Source organism: Podarcis raffonei, chromosome 13 (genome assembly GCF_027172205.1).
Source record: "Podarcis raffonei isolate rPodRaf1 chromosome 13, rPodRaf1.pri, whole genome shotgun sequence".
Lineage (NCBI taxonomy): Eukaryota > Metazoa > Chordata > Lepidosauria > Squamata > Lacertidae > Podarcis > Podarcis raffonei.
This window is the reverse complement of record NC_070614.1, coordinates 17,054,004-17,077,159: the sequence shown is the minus strand read 5'-3', so window position 1 is coordinate 17,077,159 and position 23,156 is coordinate 17,054,004. Positions and strand designations below refer to the sequence as shown.

The following is a 23,156-nucleotide window of genomic DNA, read 5'->3' as shown; positions in this document are numbered from 1 at the left end:
CAAGTAAGTGGGGACTCACTGTACTGAAATCTGTGAGACTGGTTCATCATGACAGTAGCAACTCTACTGAAACCTTACTGAGAGGAAAATAACCTAGAAAGGAATGAGACTTTTTTTAAAAAAAGAAATTGCCTCTCAATGTATTATTTTTTCCTGTTCAGTTTCTAATCAATTACCCTTTGTGGTTGTAGTCAGGTCTCAATCTTTTATGGTACTCATCACAGTTTTTTGGTTTCCAAATAAGCCTTAGGGTTAAAACAAGATGAGGGGCTCCTGTCTCCGAGAGACCACAGGGGATTTTAGAAGAAAGTGCACATAGGAATCGCAACATGTAAAATACAACCTAATTGAATGGTGTGGATAAATAGAGATTAAATTGTTCATAGTTTGGTGGAAAAAAACCAAAGGATGAAAGGATAATTTATTATTTCCTCTTTATTAACTGCTCCTTGCTGTTCAGATCAGGTCTCAACACAATGATGTAGCATTTGGGAGCAAAGATAGAACCCATTAAGCCAGCACTGGAGGCCAAGATGGAGAAGATCTCCACAGCCACCATGTATTTCCCCTTGGTGCTCAGGTAGACCGGAACAAAGGAGATCCAAACACTACAAAACAAGAACATGCTGAAGGTGATGAATTTGGCCTCATTGAAGCTCTCAGGCAATTTCCTGGCAAAAAAGGCCACAACAAAGCTGACAATGGCCAAAAAGCCCATGTAGCCCAGGACACAGTAAAACAGGGCAACAGACCCTTCGTTGCAGCCAAGAATGATTTCCCTCATCACAGAGTGCATGTCAGAATCAGGGAATGGAGGAGAGGTTCCTAACCATACAGTGCAAATGCCCAATTGGATAAGGGAACAAGAAATCACAATGGAGCTTGCCAGTCTTTTCCCCACCCACTTCCTCATTCTGGATCCTGGTTTGGTGGCCACAAAGGCCAGAACCACCGTGATCGTTTTGGCGAGAATACAAGAAACAGTCACTGTGAAAACAAGGCCAAAAGCCATTTGTCGGAGCAGGCAGCTCACTCTTTCTGGAGGGCTGAGGAAGATCAATGGGCAGAGAAAGCAGAGCAGGAGAGAAGTGAGGAGAGTGTAGGTGAGGTCCCGATTGTTTGCTCTGACAATGGGTGTGTCCTGATGTTTAATGAAGATGGCTAGGACCACCACTGTGAGGAGAGAGAGAGAAAGAGCAAACAATGCTAAGCTCATCCCCAGAGGCTCTTTAAAAGACAGGAAGCTGATGGTCTTTGGAATACATTGTGATTGGTCTCTGTGTGGATAGTGGTCCTTTGGGCATGCAGCACAGTCAACCATGTCTGGAAAGAAAGTAATACATTCAGATTTTACATTTTAGATACTTTATAGATTTTAGATTAGAGCAACTGCTAATGCTGCAAGTATGGAACTCATAATTTTAAATTAGAGGTATCACAGATATTTCCAGAATAACCAGATTGAAAGCGATGCATGAGAATCCCACCTCAGCCTTTGTGTTCGGTTATGTGGGGTGCCCTGTGATGGCTTGCTAACTTCTCATAAACCACATTTTTATTGTCCAGAACAGGCACGGTCCATGACCATTTTGCTCAGAGGTTCCATTCCCAGCCCTGTTCCACACCCTTTGCTGACCCCATTCCACCCTGCCCAGGTGTGCGATCGCGAATCAATCAGACACATGTTTGTTTGTTATTGCCTTAATTAAGATAGGTGTCTCAAACCATGTGATATCACTGGTGCATTTAATTCAAAATTGTCTGCTGTATTTTCACCTGTGACAAAGATTACATCATGGGTGACAAACCAATTCTTTTTAGGAGTGGGTCCCTAATCCTTTATGGGGGCTATCTACCAATTGGTATGGAGACAATTTGGTTTTTATGCCACTTGAATGAGAAAGATATCTAAATTGCACTCCTTGAATCAACACGTAAACCAAAGTAAATTTTTCCTTAAAATTTGTACTTCTCTAAACATTTGTGATGCAGTTCTCCAATCAAACAATATGTACAAAAATGCAAAGTTTACCAATTCTTTATTTATCCTTTTCCGCAACTTCTAACATGCCTTATTTTTGAAAATCGTATATCCTGTGTCTCTTACCCTTCTGGGACGAAATCTTGCCTTGAGGACATGGAGCACAACCATAGCAGCAGAATGGCTCCCCCTCCTTCTTCTCCTTCCTGGAACCAGGAGGGCAATTTGGGTTACATACAGAAATAGGTGGAACCTGCTCATTTAAATAAACAGATAAACCATTTAGCACAGAGAAGTAAGTAGCACTTTTGGTTTCTTTTTTCTTCCAGCTGGCAGTAGGAAGACACCAAACTACTTATTCGAAACACAGTGCCAGGCTACTCATTTGGTTCTTCATGGTTTTTTTAAAAAATAATAAACCAAAATAATGCTGAAACTGACCATGTTTGAGCCCCTTTCTGGCATTCAGAAAGAATGCATGATAGCTGAAATAGGGAAGGGGATTGGGGGTTCATCTTTGCCAGCCCTGCCCCCTTTTGTCCCCATATATAAAGTAACACCTTTTACACCTCCAATTTTCCAATCGCAGCAAGTGTAAAAAATAATAATCATGCTTTGTGAAGATGACAGAAGCGTAGTGCCAAAAATGATCTACTAATGTGGAGACCTTGTAGAGTGTGGTCTCACCAGCTCTGCCCAAATTGTTCCCATAGCTGTTCCACCAATCATCTCTGCATACTAAGCAGAAAGCTCTGACAGGCTGAACACACTGAGAAGCCTCCCTGTTATTTGGAATTTTCTGTTCTTATCTCAGTCCCCAAATATGAGGAGTCGTCTAAACAAGTTCAGCCAAATGTTCTTAGAAGCCCCCTTCACAGCCATGCATCTTCAAGTGTATTTAACAGATGCATTTTCAAGTGTATTTAATCCTACCAGATGTATTGTTCAAACAATATTGGTACTTTTTTGAGGTGAGACTATACCACAAGATCCACAGAAATTTGAAACCTATTCCAATATGTGTACTAGTCTGAGAGGTATAAAATTGTAGACAATATGAAATTCTCCTCCACCCATGCCTACAGTTCCTTTTTCCTTAGGATACAAGTGGCTAGCATAAGCACACTTCTTGTTGTTTTTTTAAAAAGGAACATGAATAATGGAATGTGTGGTTTGTCTTAAAGGTAAAGGGACCCCTGACCATTAGGAGCAGTCGTGACTGACTCTCGGGTTGTGGCGCTCATCTCACTTTATTGGCCAAGTGAGCCGGCGTACAGCTTCCGGGTCATGTGGCCAGCATGACTAAGCCGCTTTTGGCGAACCAGAGCAGCGCACAGAAACAGTGTTTACCTTCCCGCCGAAGCGGTACCTATTTTCTATTTGCACTTTGACGTGCTTTCAAACTGCTAGGTTGGCAGGAGCAGGGACCAAGCAACGGGAGCTCACCCCGTCACGGGGATTCGAACCGCCGACCTTCTGATCGGCAAGCCCTAGGCTCTGTGGTTTAACCCACAGCGCCACCCACGTCCTGTGGTTTGTTTTAGGTGTCTCAATAAAATTAGGGCTGCCATATGTCCGGGATTTCAAAGGCGGAAGCGGCGTCCTGGGGAAAGTTCTGGATGGTGGAGGTTTGTCCTGGATCTTTGGCAAGTAAAACAAAAATCGTGGGATTTTGGCATGTTTGTCGAGGGAGATTCAGGGGGTCCTGTAATAGGTCAACCCTAGTATAATTGAAAGGTGTGATTCACACACACACACACACACACACACACACCCATTATGTCTAAGAAATTCATTAGAGGTTTTCGGCTGGTGCCTCTTCTTCTTCCCAAGAGACTCATGAAACACACTGGGATAAAAAGAGCCCCAAGCCAAAAGCCACATGCCATATCCAGATGCTGGACAAGACTGGCCAATGGCAATATTCTGCACTAGTTGGGCATTGATCTGAGCCAGCAAGATCATCTTATGTTGTGATTCCTGCATTGCGGACCACATGACTTCCAACTCTAAGATTCTATTATTCTTACACAGTGCGGAGAAAAAATGTTTAGAATCTGGCTAGAAAGGCAGGTATGTGCTGGACTGATTATCTGTAAGTAAAATAACATTATCTTTTCCTATCTCTCATAGATGTAGGAACTATGCCTCACCTGGTGAAAGCTTCTGTGCCACACCATTCTGTTGTCATCAAGGGTGAATGGCTGGTCAGGTGTAGCCTCCACATCCACCCTTCCAACCTTGACCCTCACGAAGGAGTTATTTGGGAAAGTGACCATGTTGGTAATATCAAAGCCAGCTTCTACTTCCCAGCTCTCACCAAAAGATACAGTTTCTCCAGCAGAGTTGTTGAAGGAGACAGTCCTAAGGAAGGGATGGAGCTGCATTGAAATAAAAATAATAACTGTGAGGTAATGGATATTTCTCTACTTTTTGGCACTCACGATGCCTCCAGTCTGTCTGTACAGTGTTTTCCATACCAATATTTTAGTAACTGTAGCCATTATTGTAACCAAGCTATGTTTGACTGCCTGCACAACTGACTGCTGTATGGAAAAGCACATGAATCTGACCTTTGAAGTGCACTGCAAGCAAACAATGTATAACCTATTAATTATGTGACCTGTCTTTGTGGTAAGCAAGTGGGATATTTTGGGATCAGCTAGAAGGGGTACATTTTAAGGTTTAAACGCCTACATTTCATGCCTTTATTTGCTGCGTGAGTTGCCATTTTAATTCTCTTCTGGGGTTCTCTCACCAAAGAGTCCAACAAGAATGATATTGCTTAGCAAGCTCAGCTAAAACTACAAAATAAAAAGGTTGAAAGTCCTCTTCCTTGCTGTTCCCCATCTCATTTCCCTAGCCACAGCTACATTTTTCTCCAGCTCCACCTGCCTCTCCCTGCCAGCTCTCTCCTACTCGTCTCAGTCTAGGCTCGGATCCTCCCTGTAACTTGTGTGCAGTGAAGCTGCTTTGGAAGTAGCAGCACAGTGCAGGATTGGATCCGCCTTCACTAACAGGTTCTCTGCACGCACAGGAAGTTGCTCACAAAAAAGCAGGATAGTGCAGGATTGGGTCCTCCTGCTTAAGAGCTGTAAGCAGAACGGCCTGATACTTCCCTGTGCTAGTCCTTAATGAGCAGCTTCTCTGCACACAAGGGGAGAATGTGGTCTAGTAGTGAGAGCTTGCAATTTTTCAGGGTTCTGTTTTGCATATCATTGCCTATGTCAAATTATAACTCATGAGGCATTACCTGCCAAGGCCAAACCTCCTGCATCCCTCCTTCCACCGCTGCCCTGTATTTGGTTCTGGGCAGGAACATGGCATGTAAAGCATGTGCTGTGGCATAAACAGCATTATAAAGACTGTAGCTGTGGCCAGCCATGCTCATCACAAATGCAGATGAAGGGAGATCTTCCAGCTTCTCTTCTCCAGTACAGGTTCCACTGGCCTGCTCCTCTGTATTGGAGTTTGGAAATAAACAGAGAAATACCTCTGCCCAGAACTGCTTGACAAAGCCATTTCCATTTGCCTCAAAAGGACTTTGTGCCTGAAGAAAGGCTTTGAATCCTTGTACCACATTTGAATGAACTTTAAAGGAGAGGGAACCCTGGAAGACTTGCATATCCACGTTCATTTGATAGGTCAACGCTTTGAAATCCAGCTGTGCCGTCAGAATCCACACCTTGCCTACAGACGTCTTGGTCACATTTTCCAATTCACCAAGAGCTACTATGTCTCTCATGGCAAGCATGTACTTTGTTTCTCCATAGAAAACCACCACCTTGGCTTTACTTTCCATAATAACTTGATAAATTTGAATCCAGTGGGGATACATGTCATAATACTCAGCCATATATGTCGTTTTCAGGGTTGTCTCTGAGAAGGCCAAGCAAATGCCTTTCTGGGAGAGCAGAGGTTTCAGGGTCTGAATAAACCTCTCTCCACTGTCTCCACTAGCAAGCAACCCAACCCACGTCCAGCCAAAGTGCAAAAGTAACTCAACAATCCCAGTGTACTGATGGGCTTCATTGGGCACCATCTTGTAGAAGGAAGTGGATTGGCTTTCACCAGCATGCTCTGCGGCAAAGGAGCCATAAGTGATCTAAAGGGAAATAAAGGAGCATTATTTATAAATGCAGAAGGACTGGGTATTTGAACCCAGGGGGCAAAATGAGCCAGTTGCCTTAAGAAGGCAGGTTCCACAAAGCTCCTCTGCCCTCCTTTTCTTTATCCACTGTGATCCCTAAGCTTTTTCTCTACTGCTGCTTTTCTCTCCCCTGTTTCTTTCATGTTGCTTCACCACAACATTTCAGCTCCTGATTTCATGGCGTCTTCCCTTCCCTTCCCTTCCCTTCCTCTCTCAAGCCACTAACACACAAAATCCCCATCAAGTCCCAGAATGTGTGGGCAGCTGATTTCTGATTTAACTGTGCAAAGCACACTGGGAACACTTTTTGTGAAAGGCAGAATCACTCTCCTTTGTCTCTCACAACTATTTCTATATTAAACAAATCCTTTCTGAATAGAAAACATCATGGTGAATGAGTGTGGAAGCCCCAAGACTGTATCTTACCTGGGGAATCTTGTAGATGCCCAAGATGTTTGCCAGGTAGACAGAGATATCCAAGTCCAGTCCCCCAATAACTGCCACCAGGTGTTTCTGGATATTGCACTTGTAGTTTGGTAGAAGGGTGGAGAGAAGGTTCAGAGCAGCCCAGTAGGTCATCCTTTCATCGAAGTAACTGTCATAGATGTGGAATCCTAAGGTGATATTAGGTAAGATCTTGGGGTTCTCATTAATCTCCTTGACAGCAAATACCAAGGCCAGAATATGCTGGTAGTTCTTTGGCACAATACTGCAACAAGAATTTTATGCTGTATCAGTGGGAAATATCCTATGTTGTTGTTTTTTAATATGCTTCTTAATGATTCTTTAATATTTTAGTGCAAATTGTGCGCAAATATACTCATATCTACAGAACATTTCCCACTGAAATAATGCATTGTATTCCAATTCTATTCCAGTTACACTAATATATGAATTTTTATGCACACTTTGCCTACATATATTCATTTTTGTTTACATTGTTTGGCTGGAGAACTGTTTTGAACAATTTGGAGAAATGTGAATTTCAAATGATGGCTGTGTTTTGTTTTTTATAACTATTTAGAGCAAAGAAAGTTTGGTAGGTTCACCTTCAAATATGAACTGATTTGAATTGCCTCCTTCCCAAGAATGGAATACTGATGTTTACTTTGGGGTCCATCATATACTTGACAACACTTTTTGAAGACCCAAGAGATGCTGCGGCTGACAGAAGCATCTAAAGCCTTTTATCTCATACCAACTTCCCTAAGCCTCCACTCCTGTTCAGTTCACTCACAGATTAGTTGAGCAGCTAGGTACAGTCTGCCTCTGACTGGCAAACTCCTCAGGTTATATTCTTGGCTGCTTGGAAATCCAAGCTCCTTTAAGAAATCTGTGTTTCTAATGTTCTTCTGGTATGAACTGAGCAGAATTTTGGCTTAATGTAGGGTTCATTCAAACTTCCCCTAGTCCTGCCATTTCCCTCAGGGAATACCTGATCTTTACTGCTCAATTGGAACTGACACCTCCCTCAGAACTTCTCCTAACTGGCAGTTAACTGACATTTATTCACTGATCACTACCTTCAGCTGAATACAGCCTGAATGTATCTGATCCAGGCCCTGCCTATAAATATTAAACGCAATTGTCTAGCCTGACTTGGACGAGAACATCAGGCGTTATTCGAGCATCAGGGGTTATTCAAAGGAGAGGTGAGACTTTAAGACACTTCACAAAAGAGTTTCTGAGGTGAAGATTGAGAACAGAGAAGGGCTTTCCATCTTAAACTAGGGAGGTTCAACCTGTGAGTCCTCTCGTTAAACTCTCCATGAAAGAGATTTGCTGGGATGTGGGGAGGAGAGAACACATCAACAAGACCAGGCTCGCTCATCTCAGTGACACATTCAGATCTGCATTTCCCTTCAGTGGAAGTAAATCCCACTGAAATCAGGGGAACTAGCTTCTGAGTAGGCCTGGTTAGAGCTGGGGGATATTTCAGTATCATTTGACATTTGATGTCTTTACTGGGTATTAAGGCGCTGGTGGATAGTTAGCCTTTCTTTGAAGTCTTCTTTGTCAAAAGCAGCAAAGAGATGAGAAGCAAGTCCACCAACAATTAGATGACCAGGTTGGTAGTATTCATGTGGAATTCTGGACAGATCATGGACGGTACAATTCGTGGTATGTTTGCACACCATAAGTGGCAGATGAAAGAGAAGGGGCACAATAAACAGCAGCATACTGAAGCAAATATTCTTCTCATCAAACAATCTTATTTCCATCCAGCAAATGAACCTTCCTTCACAACCAACCTCAGTACAATATTCTGCCTTATCACGAACAGCGCTTCTCTAACAATTCACAGATTTAAATCCTAGTTTACAACTTGATTAAGAAAATAGTTAAAATCCTTCCTCTCCCTTGTAAAGAATGGCAAGAAGAGGTTATAATACCCATGTTTTGACACTGGTTAGTATTCTCTGGAAATCTACTGAGACATTATCCAAGGGAGACATAGACATGCTGAGAGTGATAATTATAGGTGAGATAATAACAAGCTCTCTTTACATCAGGAACATCTGAAAATGCCCAGTAATAATAATAATAACCCTGTTTCTGATGTTTCATTCAAAGTTCTTTCTGACTGTTTTATGGCTCAACAATAGGGCATGCAGAATTAACAGCAATGAAAAGAGAAGAACAGTGGGCCAGTCTCTTATCAGTGTCAACCAGTGGAAAAGATTAATCTGACCTCCTAAAATTTCCCACCTGAACACCACTTCATTAGTTTTCTAACAATTATACTGAGATGAAATAACGGTGAAAAGGACAGAGTTTTGTAGGTGGTTTCGTTGGAAGCACGAAAAAATAGGAATCAAAAAAGGAGAATGCTCTGGATGCCAAGATCTGGGTTGGGGGCACAAACTCTTGGTTGAGAGATTCTCACAAACAACTATTTATGTTCCTGATAGAAAAGCCCCTCACTACTAGTTGGAGAGAGAAATATATAGAAGTAATAACTAAAAAGTAGTGAATGGTGGTATTATATTTTCTAATAAAATGGAGCTTAATTTCACTCATGTTCAAAATGCTTTTACTTCAGAATATTCATTCAGAAGCATTCTGCCCTATCTTATAACTATAAACCCATTAAAAATACCAAAATTGTTATTCATTGAATTCTAAGTTTAAAAACCCCTCCAGGAATGGTCTAGCATATATTGCCCATAACCATGGGCATCCCCCACTGCACACGAATAATAACTAAATACTTAATTAATACCCAGATAAGGAGGGAGAGAGCTGGAGAGTTCTCATGGCTTGTGAGGGCAGAGACTGGAGGTGCAGCAGGGGGTTGTTTACACTACTCAGCCCCCCCACCTGACAGCTAATGTGCATAGAAGAGCAGCAGAAGCAGCAACATTTCCACACATCCTCCAGTCAGCTCCCAAAATAACAGATGTGGGTATTTTAGGTGCACTATTCTTGATCTGGGATGGAGAGAGAGAAGTATAGAAGACATTCAAAGGATTTAGATGGTGCTTCCCACTTATCAAATTTTCATTTATGGGTGGGCAGTTGAACATAACCCCAAGTAAGTGGGCACTCACTGTTCTGAAATCTCTGATACAGTAGCAACTCTACTGAAACCTTACTGAGAGGAAAATAACCTAGAAAGGATCAAGCTTAAAAAAAAATGCCTCTCAGTGTATTGGTTTTTTTGTTCAGTTTCTAATCAATTACCCTTTGAGGTTCTAGTCAGGCCCCAATATTTTGTGGTACTCATAACAGTTTCTTGGTTTTCCAGATAAGCCTTAGGTTTAAAACAAGATCAGGGGCTCCTATCTCAGAGGGACCACAGTGAATTTTGTTAAAGAAATTGCACATAGCAATTGCAACACATAAAATACAAGATAATTTAATGATGTCGATAAAGAGAATTATATTGCTCATAAAGGTAAAGGTAAAGGTACCCCTGCCCGTACGGGCCAGTCTTGACAGACTCTAGGGTTGTGCACCCATCTCACTCAAGAGGCCGGGGGCCAGCGCTATATTGCTCATATTTTGGTAGAAAAAACCCACGAAAATGATAGGATTTTTATTGCCTCTTTATTAATTGCTCCTTGCTGTTCAGATCAGGCCTCAACACAATGATGTAGCATTTTGGGAAAAAGATAGAACCCAATATGCCAGCACTGGAGGCCAAGATGGAGAAGATCTCCACAGCCACCATGTATTTCCCCTTGGTGCTCAGGTAGACCGGAACAAAGGAGATCCAAACACTACAAAACAACAACATGCTGAAGGTGATGAATTTGGCCTCATTAAAGCTGTCAGGCAGTTTCCTGGCAAAAAAGGCCACAACAAAGCTGAAAATGGCCAAAAAGCCCATGTAGCCCAGGACACAGTAAAACAGGGTGAATGACCCTTCGTTACAGCCAAGAATGATTTCCCTCATCACAGAGTGCATGTCAGAATCAGGGAATGGGGGAGAGGTTCCTAACCACACAGCACAAATGCCCAATTGGATAAGGGAACAAGAAATCACAATGGCGCTTGCCAGTCTTTTCCCCACCCACTTCCTCATTCTGGATCCTGGTTTGGTGGCCACAAAGGCCAGAACCACCGTGATCGTTTTGGCAAGCACACAAGAAACGGTCACTGTGAAAACAAGGCCAAAAGCCATTTGTCGGAGCAGGCAGCTCACTCTTTCTGGAGGGCTGAGGAAGATCAATGGGCAGAGGAAGCAGAGCAGGAGGGAAGTGAGGAGAGTGTAGGTGAGGTCCCGATTGTTTGCTCTGACAAGTGGTGTGTCCTGATGTTTAATGAAGATGGCTAGGACCACCACTGTGAGGAGAGAGAGGGAAAGAGCAAACATTGCTAAGCTCATCCCCAGAGGCTCTTTAAAAGACAGGAAGCTGGTGGTCTTTGGAATACATTGTGTTTGATCTCTGTTTGGATAGTGGTCTTCAGGGCACCCAACACAATCTTCCATGTCTGGAAAGAAAACAATACTTTCAGATTTCAGATGTGTTGGAGAGCAACTACTAATGGTGTCAGTATGGAACTCATAAGGTTAAATTACAATTTTTGCAGGTATTTCCAGACAAACCTGAGTGTAAGTGTGAATGAATGAGAATCCCAGCTTAGCACTCTGTTCTGGGCCATTCAGCATACCCTGTGTTGTCACACTAACCCCCCAGTTTAGATGGATAAGGGTGGTAACTACAAATAAATATCATGCTTGTCTTAATTACTCAAGTGTGGTACATTATTGGAATCAATCCATCAAATCATGTTTTGCTAGACAGGCACACGAAGTGGCTAAGGTCACAGAACTTTCCTGTAAATTTTGCTGCAGAGGACTCTGTGAGATCACTTCCTTTGTTTGCCTTGGCAGGCAGCTATAACGCTACTCCTTCCTGCTTGGGCATCTCCCTCTTTTTCTTCGTCATGCCTCAGATTTTGTACTTTTGTAATTTATCAGTTAGAAACCTGCCTTCATTTTGCTACTGTAACTGCTGCTTCGAAAACTAGATTATGTAAATACTACTTTTATTTCTTTACAAAACAAAGTGTACATGATTGTTCTTTTTAAGGAGGAGAAAAGGGGTAATATGAGGGAAAATCCAGTTTGCCACCAAGCATCCTGGATTATTTCTAGAAGGTTAAATCAATGTTATTTTAGCTTCCAAGTTTAAAGTTGCAAAGGGTGATACCCTCCTGATCTCACTCCTGTGAGCAAGGGATTATAATGATTAAATTATATATCCTCTCCTTGTAGCTAATTCTAGTCCTACGTTCAGAACAGGAACTAAGGAAGGTGTCTTATGGCAAGTAGGATCACTGGCCCAGCTAGTTCAGTATCGCCTGCCGTACTTTAGCCTCTGACAAAGATTAGATCATGGGTAACTAACCTTTCCTTTTTAAGACAAGGTTCATTCCTTGGGGGGGGGGCTCTCTGCCAATATGGATCAAGGTGAAAATTACTTTTGTTGATATTTCAGTGGGAAAGTTACCAAAATGGCACTCTTTGATCCAACACATGAACCAAAGTATTGTTACCCTGCAAAATGTGTACATCTCCAAAATTAGTGATGCAGTTTTCTAATCAAGTGGTATGTACAGAAATGCAACATATTCCCATTTATTTATTTATTTATTTATTTATTTATCTTCTTCCACGGTTTCTAACATGACATTTTATTTATTCATCTATCTATTTATTAAATTTGCATACCACCTTTCACCCAAAAGTAACATCACTGGCCCACTTAGCTCAGTATTGCCTGCTGTATTATAAACTCTGACAAATAATAGAACATAGGTGACAAAACATTTCTTTTTAGGACAAAGTCCATATTTTTTTTTTTAATGGGGCTGTCTTCCAATAAGGATGGAGGAGAAATTTGGTTTTGTTGCCATTTGAATGGGAAAGATTTAAATTGCACTCCTTGAACTAACACATAAACCAAAAGATAGTTGTCCCGAAAGATATGTGCTTATCTTCAAAGCTTGCAATACAGTTTTCTGAACAAACAATATGTACAAAAATGCACATATTACTAATTAAAGTGGAACCTGGGTTTTAAAATTTCTCAATTGACAAAGGTTTTGGAACTCGAATGCCGAAAACGCAAAAGTAAATGGCTTCTGTTGAGATACCACTGTATTTTTCTCAATTTTCTCTGTAAATTTGCAGACCGCCATTTGTGCCACAGTTTTTGAAGGTTTTGGAAGTCAAATGGTCTTCTGGAATGGATTACAACCGAAAACTAAGGTTCCATTGTATTTACTTAACTTTCCCCACAACTGCTAATATGACTTAAGTTTGAAAGGTATATATCCTGGGTCAGTCTGGGATGAAATCTTGCATTGAGGAAATGGAACACCTGACATTTTTAACATGACATTTCATTTCATTTTCCTTATTTTTCTTATTTACTAAGTTTGTATACTACCCTTCATCCGAAGATCTCATATATATATAGTGTCTCCTACCTTTCTGGGATGAAATCTTGCCTTGAGGACATGGGGCACAATCATAGCAGCAGAATGGCTCCCCCTCCTTCTTCTCCTTACTGGAACCAGGAGGGCAACTTGGGTTACATACAGAAAGGGGTGGAACCTGCCCATTTAAATAAACACATAAACAGTTTAGCACACAGAAATTAGCTAGAACTAGCAAGCACTGAACAACATATTCCAAAATCAGGGTCAAATTACCCTTTCTGCTTTCCATGGTTTTAAAACAGAATGCTGAAACTGACCATCTTTGAGCCCCGTTCTGCACAGAATGCATGAGGACTCAATTTGGGAAGAGGATTGGGGGCTTATCTTCATAAGCTCTGCCCCCATTATCCCCATATACAAAAGGAATACCTGTTCCACCCCCAATTTTTCATTCTTAGCACATGTAAAAGTTTATGCCTTCAGGAGAGGACAGTAGTGTAGTGCCAATTGTTGTTTAGTCATTTAGTCGTGTCCAACTCTTCGTTACCGCATGGACCAGAGCACGCCAGGCACTCCTGTCTTCCACTGCCTCCCTCAGCTTGGTGAGACTCATGTTGGCAGCTTCAAGAACACTGTCCACCCATCTCATCCTCTGTTTTCCCCTTCTCCTTGTGCCCTCAATCTTTCCCAACATCAGGGTCTTTTCCAGGGAGTCTTCTCTTCTCATGAGGTGGCCAAAGTATTGGAGTCTCAGCTTCACGATCTGTCCTTCCAGTGAACACTCAGGGCTGATTTCCTTAAGAATGGGTAGGCTTGATCTTCTTGCAGTCCATGGGACTGTAGTGCCAATAATGATCTAAAAATGTGGAGAATGTGTGGAATGTGGTCTTGTGGTCAGATCCTGCTTGCAGGTTTCCTACAGACATCTGGTTGACCAGTTTGAGAACCAGGTTTATTATTTATTTGTTTTCTATACCTCCTTTCATCGGAAGATTGCAGGACAGTTTACAGCACAGTCGTACCTCGGAAGTCAAACGGATTCAGTTCAGGAAGTCCGTTCGACTTCCAAAACATTTGGAAACCAAGGAGTGGCTTCTGATTGGCCGCAGCCAATCAGAAGCTGCGTAAACTGCGTTGGCTGTTCAGGTTCCAAAGAACATTCGCAAACCGGAACACTCACTTCCAGGTTTGCGGCGTTCAGGAGTCAAAACATTCGACTTGCAATACGTTCGTCAACCAAGGGACGACTGTATAAAATATACGAAAATGCAGAACACAGTAACAAACAAAGCAATACCTGCCTCCGCCTCCACCCCTGGTTTAAAAGGCCATAGACAGTTTAATCTGCAAATGGCCTAGGTGAAGAAGAATATTTTCATCTCACACCTAAAGATATGTAGGGGAAAGGGCCAAACGAGCCTTCCTTGGGAGAGTTGATTTTCTATACCTTTGCCCTCATTTATTGTTTGATTCTTCCCCAATCTAAGAAGCCCCTTTCCTCATTCCACAGTTGGGGACAAAGAACAGTTGTGCACAAATTTCTGTGGCCCCTGCTTCCTAGTCAACCATTAGCATTTGATCTCCAAGGAACCTTCTTCTTGCCAACAAAGTCATGAAGTACATTGATACAGAAAGAGCCCCAAGCTCCATGCATGCCATATCCAGATGCTGGACAAGACTGGCCATTGGTGTTACCCTGGACTAGATGGGCCGTGGGTGTGACCCAGCAAGCTCATCTTATGTTCCCATGTAGTGTAGAAGAAAATGTTTTGAATATGGCTGGAGAGCCACATATGTGCTGGACTGATGATCTATAAGTGCAAGAACATTCTGTTTTCCTATCTCTCGTAGGTATAGGAATTATGCCCCACCTGGTAAAAGCTACTGTGCCACACCATTCTGTTGTCATCAATGGATGTTTTCTTTCCCGGGGCAGCTTCCACATCCACCCTTCCAACCTTGACCCTCACAAAGGAATTATTTGGAAAAGTGACCAGGTTGGTAATATCAAAGCCAGTATCTACTTCCCCATTCTCACTAAAAGATAAAGTTTCTCCAGCAGAGTTGTTAAACGAGACACTTCTAAGGAAGGGATGGAGCTGCATTGAAATAAAAACAGTAATTATGAATAATGTAAATCTCTCTCCGTACTGGCACCCAGGATGCAGGTCGTGCAATGCAAACATAATGCATTCCTTAGAAATAATTCACAAGGTGAGCATTTTCATAGGGAGCTAATGCTTTCCATTATTTCCTGGGGGGAAATCTCAATGCATTCCCAACCAAGAAACAATGAGAAAAAAATCCAAGGCTTTCAGGTCTCATTGCCTGGATATCTCCCCTCTTTCAAGAGAATGGTAGGGTAACCAGCCTCATATAAACAGCATAGGTAAAGGTAAAGGGACCCCTGACCATTAGGTCCAGTCATGGCTGACTCTGGGCTTGCGGCGCTCATCTCGCTTTATTGGCCAAGGGAGTCGGTGTACAGCTTCCGGCTCATGAGGCCAGCATGTCTAAGCCGCTTCTGGCAAACCAGAGCAGCGCACGGAAACGCCGTTTACCTTCCCACCGGAGCGGTACCTATTTATCTACTTGCACTTTGACGTGCTTTCGAACTGCTAGGTTGGCAGGAGCAGGGACTGAGCAACGGGAGCTCACCATACTTGAGTCTAATTAATTCACACAGAGGTTAATGCCATAGAGTAAGCTACCTTGCCAGGCTCACTTCCCCTCACCTTGGGAGAAAATGGCAGCAAAGCCTTTTGTTCTACTCAGTCCACATCTTAATTTGGTGCATGCGGAGCTCTGAGCTGTTCCCTCCAGCCATATGGATTTACCCAGTCTCTTTTGTTACAGACAAGAGTATGAAACAACCTATATTTCCATGCTTTTGTTTGCTGCATGCTTTGCTGCGTTAAACCTCTGGTGGGGTTCTTGCACCAAAGAGTACTTCCCTAGCTCTGCTCACTGTTCCCAATCCCCGTTCCTCAGCCTCAGCTACATTCTTCTCCAGCTCTGGCTGCCTCTCCCTGCCAGCTCTCCCTTTCTCCTCTTAGTGTAGGCTTGGATCCTTCTTTTAACTTGAGTGCAGAGAAGCTGCTTGTGAAGGACCAGCACAGTGCAGGATTCATTCTGCTTAACGGCTGTAAGCAAGGCGGTCTGAACCTGCACTGTGCAACTCCTCCACAAGCAGCTTCTCTACACAGCAAGAGAGAATCTGATCATACTGTCCTACATATCACTGCCCAGGTGTGTGTGTGTGTGTGTGTGTGTGTGTGTGTGTGTAGGCATTACCTGCCAAGGCTGTAGCATTAGAAGCTCCTGCATCCCTCCTTGCACCACTGCTCCGTATTTGGTCCTGGACAAAAACATGGCATGTAAAGCATGTGCCGTTGCATAGACAGCATTATAGAGACTGTAGCTGTGGCCAGTTATGCTCATCTCAAAACCAGACGAAGGGAGATCTTCCAGCTTTTCATCTCCGGTGCAGGTTCCACTGGCTTGTTTCTCTGTATTGGAGTTTGTAAATAAACAGAGAAAGGCTTGTGCCCAGAACTGCTTGAGAAAGCCATTTCCATTCACTTCAAAGGGATTTTGTGCCTGAAGAAAGGCTTTGAATCCTTGCACCACATTTGAATGAACTGTAAAGGAAAGGGAACCATGAAAGACTTGCATATCCATGCTCATTTGATAGGTCATTGCTGTGAAATCCAGCTGTGCTGTCAGAATCCACACTTTGCCCACAGTTGTCTTGGTCACATTTTCCAATTCACCTAGTGCTACCATTGATCGCAAGATAAGCATGGACTTTGTTCCTCCATAGACAACAATAACATTGGCTTTACTTTCCATAATAACTTGATAGATTTTGATCCAGTCAGAATACATGATATAATACTCAGTCAAATATGTCGTTTTCAGGTTTGTGTCTGAGAAGGCCAAGCATATGCCTTTCTGGGAGAGCAGAGGTTTCAGGGCCTGAATAAATCTCTCTCCACTGTCATTATCTCCAGCAAGCAACCCAACCCACGTCCAACCAAAGTGAAGAAGTAACTTAACAATCTCAGTGTACTGATGGGCTTCATTGGGCACCATCCTATAGAATGAAGTAGATTGCTTTTGACCAGCATCCTCTGGGGCAAAGGAGCCATAAGTGAGCTAAAAGGAAATAAAGGAACATATTCAGTAAGAGTAGATAAGCTGTATATGTCCTTTGAGGGCCTGCCAACACAGAAGGCCTGATGAGCCAGTTGCCTCGGGAAGGCAGACTACAGAAAGCTGGGAGGAGTGGCAGATCTGACCTCCATTAAGTCCACCCCATGTTTGTTGACTACCTTCTCTGCCATCCCTGCATGCCCAGTTTCCTGCGCTGAAACCCCTGAATGCCTTCTTTCCCCCCTCCTTATATTTCTTGAGCTTGAACCCCTTGCTTTCCTACTCTGCTGCTTTCCTCTCCTGCATCAACCTTGCTTCACCACAGCATTTCAGCTCCTCATTTCATGGTGTCTTAACTTCCCTTCCTTCCCACATCTCTATCAAACCACTATTGCACAGAATCTCGCTCAAGTGCCACAATGCATGGGCAGCTACCAGCTTTGCAGGCTCCCAGCTTTGCAGGAGAGCAGCTTCAGTCTCCAGTCATTAAGGTATGGGTCAAAGTTAAGAGAGACACCAGTTAGCAGAATATAAAGTGGAAGCGTGTTTTGGAGTGGTGAGGAAGCAGGGATGAGTTAGTGCTCTCTATCTTCTGTACCTTCTGTCCATCCCAATACTCTCTATCTTTATTTCACTCTCCCCTTCCTTCTCCATTGCATTTCACTGGAAACACTTTTTGTGGAGGGAAGGACTACTCTCTGTCAATCACAACTATTTTTCTACTATACAAAACCTTTCTGGATACAAAATATGATGGTAAATGAGTCTGAAGTCCCCAAGGTGGTATCTTACCTGGGGGATCTTGTAGATGTCCAAGATGTCTGCCATTTGGAGGGAGGTATCAAAGTCCAGTCCCCCAACAGCTGTCATCAGATGTTTCTGGGTGTCGCACTTGTAGTTAGGTAGAAGTGTGGAAGGAAGGTTCAGAGTGACCCGGTAGGTCATCCTTTCATTGAAGTAACTGTCATAGATGTGGAATCCCAATGTGTTATTAGGCAAGATCTTGGGGTTCTCATTGATCTCCTTGACAGCAAAGGCCAAAGCCAGAATATGCTGGTAGTTCTTTGGCACAACACTGCAATGAGAATTTCATGATGTATACTAGGGAGATACATTATGCAATATTCTTTTTAAAAAATTAGGACCTCACGAGAATTCTTCAGTGTCTTATTGCAAATTGTGCTTTAAGATACAGGTATCTGCAAATCAATTTCCTCTTAAAGGATGCCTTTTTCTACTTGTATACTATACCACTTTCACTGATACTTACATTACTCAATTATATTTCAGGCTGCTTGGATAATTCATGTCATTTAAGAAATCTGTTTTTATGACACTCTTCTGATAAAAACTGGGCAGATTCTTAGCCTAAAAAAGACACCAGCCCACTGGTTCTGATATTCAGCACAAAATTCAGCATTAAGTTCGTAAGGTTTAATGTTTTATTATGTTTTTGTATATGCTGGAAACCACCCAGAGTGGGCGTGGTATTATTACTACTATTACTACCATTACTACTACTATATTGTTAACACAGTGGGTTAAATAGCTTAACCTTAGCTGTCCACTTTCTCTGGACTTTACCACCCACCGCCCTATTTACTTCTCCCAAGTGACTGTTAACTGCAATTTCTTCACTGATCAGAACCTTCCACTGATCACAATCTGTTCTTGCCCAGACTAATGAAAATGAATATGCATTATCCAGGGCTGTCTATAAATATTAAACGCAATTCTCTCCCCCCCCCCATCACCAAGCAGCTTTCACCAAAGAGGCATGCACCACAGCACAGGGTTTCAAACTTTGACAGTAACACACAAATATCAACAGAGACGATGAAAATATTTTGAAAGCACAAAACATAGACATACATACATTTATCTACTGGTACTGATCTGATGCAACAAAAAACCTGCATCAGAATACAGAGAAGTAGGTAGCCTAGCTTAATGGATAACTTCTCATCATTTTCAGACCTGTGACAGGTCTCATCGTTTTCAGACCTGTTAACTAGGAGTGTTATTTGAGTCAGGCCTGACATGGATGCGAACACCTGGGTCTCTTAGAACTCCACATTCTAAGAGGTGAGCTTTTAAGACCCCTCACCCCAAACTTTCAGAGGTGAACTTCAATATTCAGAACAGAAAGACCTTTGCCTCTTAAACTAGGCAAGTTTAAGATGTGTCTTCTTTTTAAACTATTCTTGAAAGAAATATGGGGGGGGCAGAGAGCACATCAGCAAAACAAGACTCTCTCATCTCAGTGACACATTCAGATCCCTATCTCTCTCTTCCCAAGCCAACTCGAGCTTGCCCCTCCACCTCTGCCTGGAAGTAAATAAGTGGAACTGGCTTCATCAGTAAGCATGTTTAGCACTTGGCAATGTTTTGGTATCATCTGATTACAGAGTGGCTGGGGGGACTCAGCCAGATGGGCGGGGTATAAATAAATTATTATTATTATTATTATTATTATTATTATTATTATTACTTGACAAATGAAGTCTTTACAAGATATTAAGAAGTTGATGGGTAGCTAGTCTTTCTTTGAAGTCCTCTTTGTCAAAAGCAGAATGAAGGTGAGAAGCAAGTCCTCCAACAATAAGATCACCAGGTTGGTAGTATTCGTGTGGAATTCTGGACAGATCATGGACGGTGCAACTCGTGGCATGTTTGCACACCATAAGTGGCAGATGAAAGAGAAGGGGCACAATAAACAGCAGCATACTGAAGCAAATATTCTTCCCTATCAGACACCCTCATTTCTATCTAGAAAATGAACCTTAGCTTCAGAACCATCCTCCATTCTATATTCTGTTTTGACATGAACAACACTTCCCTACCAACTCACAGATTAAGATCCTATCCTACAACTCAACGGCAGAAATCATTCCTCTACCTCTGTGCTTTCCTATGCTTAGAATGGCACGAAGGGTTTTTTATACCCATGTTTAGACTTTGGATTGTATTCTCTGGAAATCTATTGAGACATTACCCAAGGGACACTTAGTAATTACAAGAATGATTATTACAGATGAGATAGTAACTAGCTCTCTTTACACCAGGAACATCAGAAAATGACAAAACAAAAACTTTCTCTTTATGAGAGAACAGAAGGACATTCAGGACGAGGAAGAAAACAACAGTGAGCCAATCTGTTATCCTGAAATGCTTTATCTGATTAATCTAATCTCCTAAAATTTCATACCTGAACACTAGTTCATTAGTTTACTGACAATTATACCAAGACAGATTAAAGAATGATGAAAGGTGGCTTGTGTTTGTATTAAGCTTTTAGAAGTTTAAAATATATTCTCTTGAGTCCAAAACATCCCTCTTCCCCTAGCATAGAAAAAGGACACACATCATCCAGAAAACACAGGCAGTAAAACTTGGCTTAGTTACAGTGGAGGAAGTTCCATATTATTGGTACAGGAATATATGAGAGACTTGTTAGAATCATGCGGTCTGTGCTTGGAGGAACCAGCACAGATCTAGTCACTCCTAAGGCGAGCTAAGCCTGGCACAACAGCTTACTCTGTGGTCTTAACCCCATCATGCATTAACTCAGACTGAAGCATGTTGGTTAGATGAGACTGGTTCCATGAGACTAGTTGGAAGAGCAGGCTTAAATGTGGGAGGTGGCCTTGGAGATATTCCAGTAAATGGTGAAGACCATGTTTTCGTTTTGACTGGTTTCAATTGACTTGGAATCAGCTGAGCTATGTCCTGCTTTTGTAGGAGAAAATGGAAATTGCTTGGCTTTTTCTGAGCCAATGGAGACTGAGATTGGGAGGATTTTCTCCACAAGATGGATCACAGGTCTGCTTGTGTATTTTAGGGACCCCCTTTTTGAAGCCTGCTGAAGGTATCATATAAGGAGGAGAAACAAAGATTTCTGCTGGGATGGGGGAGACATTCAATTCAGTTCCTGTTTAAAATGGAAACAATCATGTTTGTTCTTTCTGAATATCAGAAGCAAACAAATAGTGCATAGTGAAAACAACATTACCACACAGCTTGCAAAAATGCCGACACAGCATAGAAAAATGTGTTTATTGAAGAACTACCGACAAAAGAGGAATGGCAGATAAAATTGATGGACTACGCAGAATTGGATAAGATGACAGGGAGAATTCGAAACCAGCGGGACCAGAAATTCTTGAAAGACTGGAGTAAATATGCAAGTTATTTGAAAGACAATTGTAACCAACTGACTATGCTTGTAGGACTACAAGAAGTTTTGTAAGGAGACCTATATGAAATATGCAGAAAAGATTTATGAGAATGGATTTTAAGTTATGGGTTATTAAAAGTAATAGGTAGGATAATAAATGTAAGATTAAGAGATGAGGTTGGAAAATCATTAGACGCGGTTGATGGGAGTCTCAGGCTAAAATTGCCAAAATGTTGTATAAGATGAGATGAGATGTTCTATTTGGAAAATATATGTAAAAACTAATAAAAATGTATATTTAAAAAGTAAAGAAAAATGTGCTTATTGGTAGAAATTGACACAACAATGCTTAAGAATTTTCATGAGGATATTTTTAAATAAAAAAACATGCAGAAATATGGAGATCTGAATTTAACATGAACAAAATGAGAATCTGGTAAAATCAAAATTGGCAGGATCTTCCATCCCTATTGTCTACTAATTCAGATAGTACCTCTACTTACGAGCACCTCTGGTTATGTATCCTTCGGAATACACATGCAGCAAACCCGGAAATATTTTTCCAGGTTTTGCCATGCATGCATGCATGCGCAGAAGCGCCCTACTGCACCACACGCATGTGCAGAAAAGGCACCTCTGGTTGTGAAAACCTCGGGATCTGACCGGAGCTCTGGAATGGATTCCGTCCGCAACCGGAGGTACCACTGTACTTTTAATTTACCTCGTCAATTACATACACAAATGACATGTGTATGTTACACCTAATGAGTTCTGATTTCCAAGATTTGGGGCCTAGAACCAATGGGGTGGTGCAGATTACACACCCGTTATTTTTATGTCGCATAGTTTCCATTCATTAGTGATATTAATAAATCTTGTAGTCCTCCTAGCAACCTGTATCCCATAGAGCAATATGGTGGGCCTACTTTCAGTACGCCCACAATCAGCCCACATCTTCAGCGCCTGCATGGGCTGGGCTGCCAGAGCACCTTCTCTGACCTTCCGATCACAGGAACACAGGAACACCAACGCAGCATTCCCGAGGAGCAGGTCCTGGTGCTGTGGACTCATCTGCTCATGTGAGCACCCAAACTCAGCAGAGTAAACAGAAGCAAAGCTGTGGAGGTATTGCAGCATACCTAATTTATTTCTACCAATTAATCAAATAAAAGAACATAATTATGTATGAGAGGAGCAGCACTCATACAGTCATCCTTTCTCTTCGCAAGACAGATCAAAGAAAAAGAACAACAGTACCAGAGATGGAAGTCTTGAAGAGTAGCTTCTGTCCCCTCCTTTCTCACAGTATGAAAGTAAAACAATAGGATCAGGTGATCCTTGCAATGGGAGGGCTGAAAATACTGATATCTTATAACAATATGCCCATTAAAAATACCACAATTGTTACACATTGAGTTTTAAGTAAACACTAATCCCTGAAATAGCAAATATTGCCCACAACTATTGACATGACAGAAGCAAGTGTTATTTTTCTAGAAAAAGATGTGCCAGAACACATCATGAATACCTTCCCATTCTATTATAATGGCAATAGTGCCTTTGTGTAAGATGCCAGAACTGAGTTCTCGTGAATTCTGGCTGACAATATATAGCAGCTCAACTGAAACTTTACTTACTAGAGAATCACCCAGAAAAGAATGAGAAGCCAGCTATAACTAAATAAATATACAAGACTCCCAATAAACGGTATTTTATTTAATTTCTAATTAATTACACTTTGGTGTTCTAGTTAGGCCTCAATATTATGTGGTATCAATGACTAGGTTGGGGACCCCTGT

The 23,156-nt window shown here is 42.0% G+C and overlaps 1 protein-coding gene and 1 long non-coding RNA gene across 4 annotated transcripts in view; one reads left to right on the top strand and one right to left on the bottom strand.

Annotated features, from left to right (window-relative positions):
• LOC128399653 (vomeronasal type-2 receptor 26-like) overlaps positions 1-23,156 on the bottom strand; it is a 75,040-nt gene that overhangs the window by 25,592 nt on the left and 26,292 nt on the right. For 2 of the 3 annotated variants that reach the window (XM_053361298.1, XM_053361297.1), the window contains exons 5-6: positions 4,135-4,362; positions 2,108-2,187 (exon numbers count right to left, since the gene is read on the bottom strand). In XM_053361298.1, coding sequence (XP_053217273.1) covers positions 2,108-2,187; positions 4,135-4,362 — 308 coding nt within the window. Of the gene's footprint in view, positions 1-313; positions 1,324-2,107; positions 2,235-4,134; positions 4,363-23,156 lie in introns of those variants that run through there. The other variant, XM_053361299.1, reaches the window with a different exon arrangement.
• LOC128399670 (uncharacterized) lies at positions 13,088-17,088 on the top strand. The gene is made up of 3 exons (XR_008327249.1): positions 13,088-13,832; positions 14,877-15,022; positions 16,947-17,088. It is a non-coding gene; the product is annotated as an uncharacterized LOC128399670 (long non-coding RNA).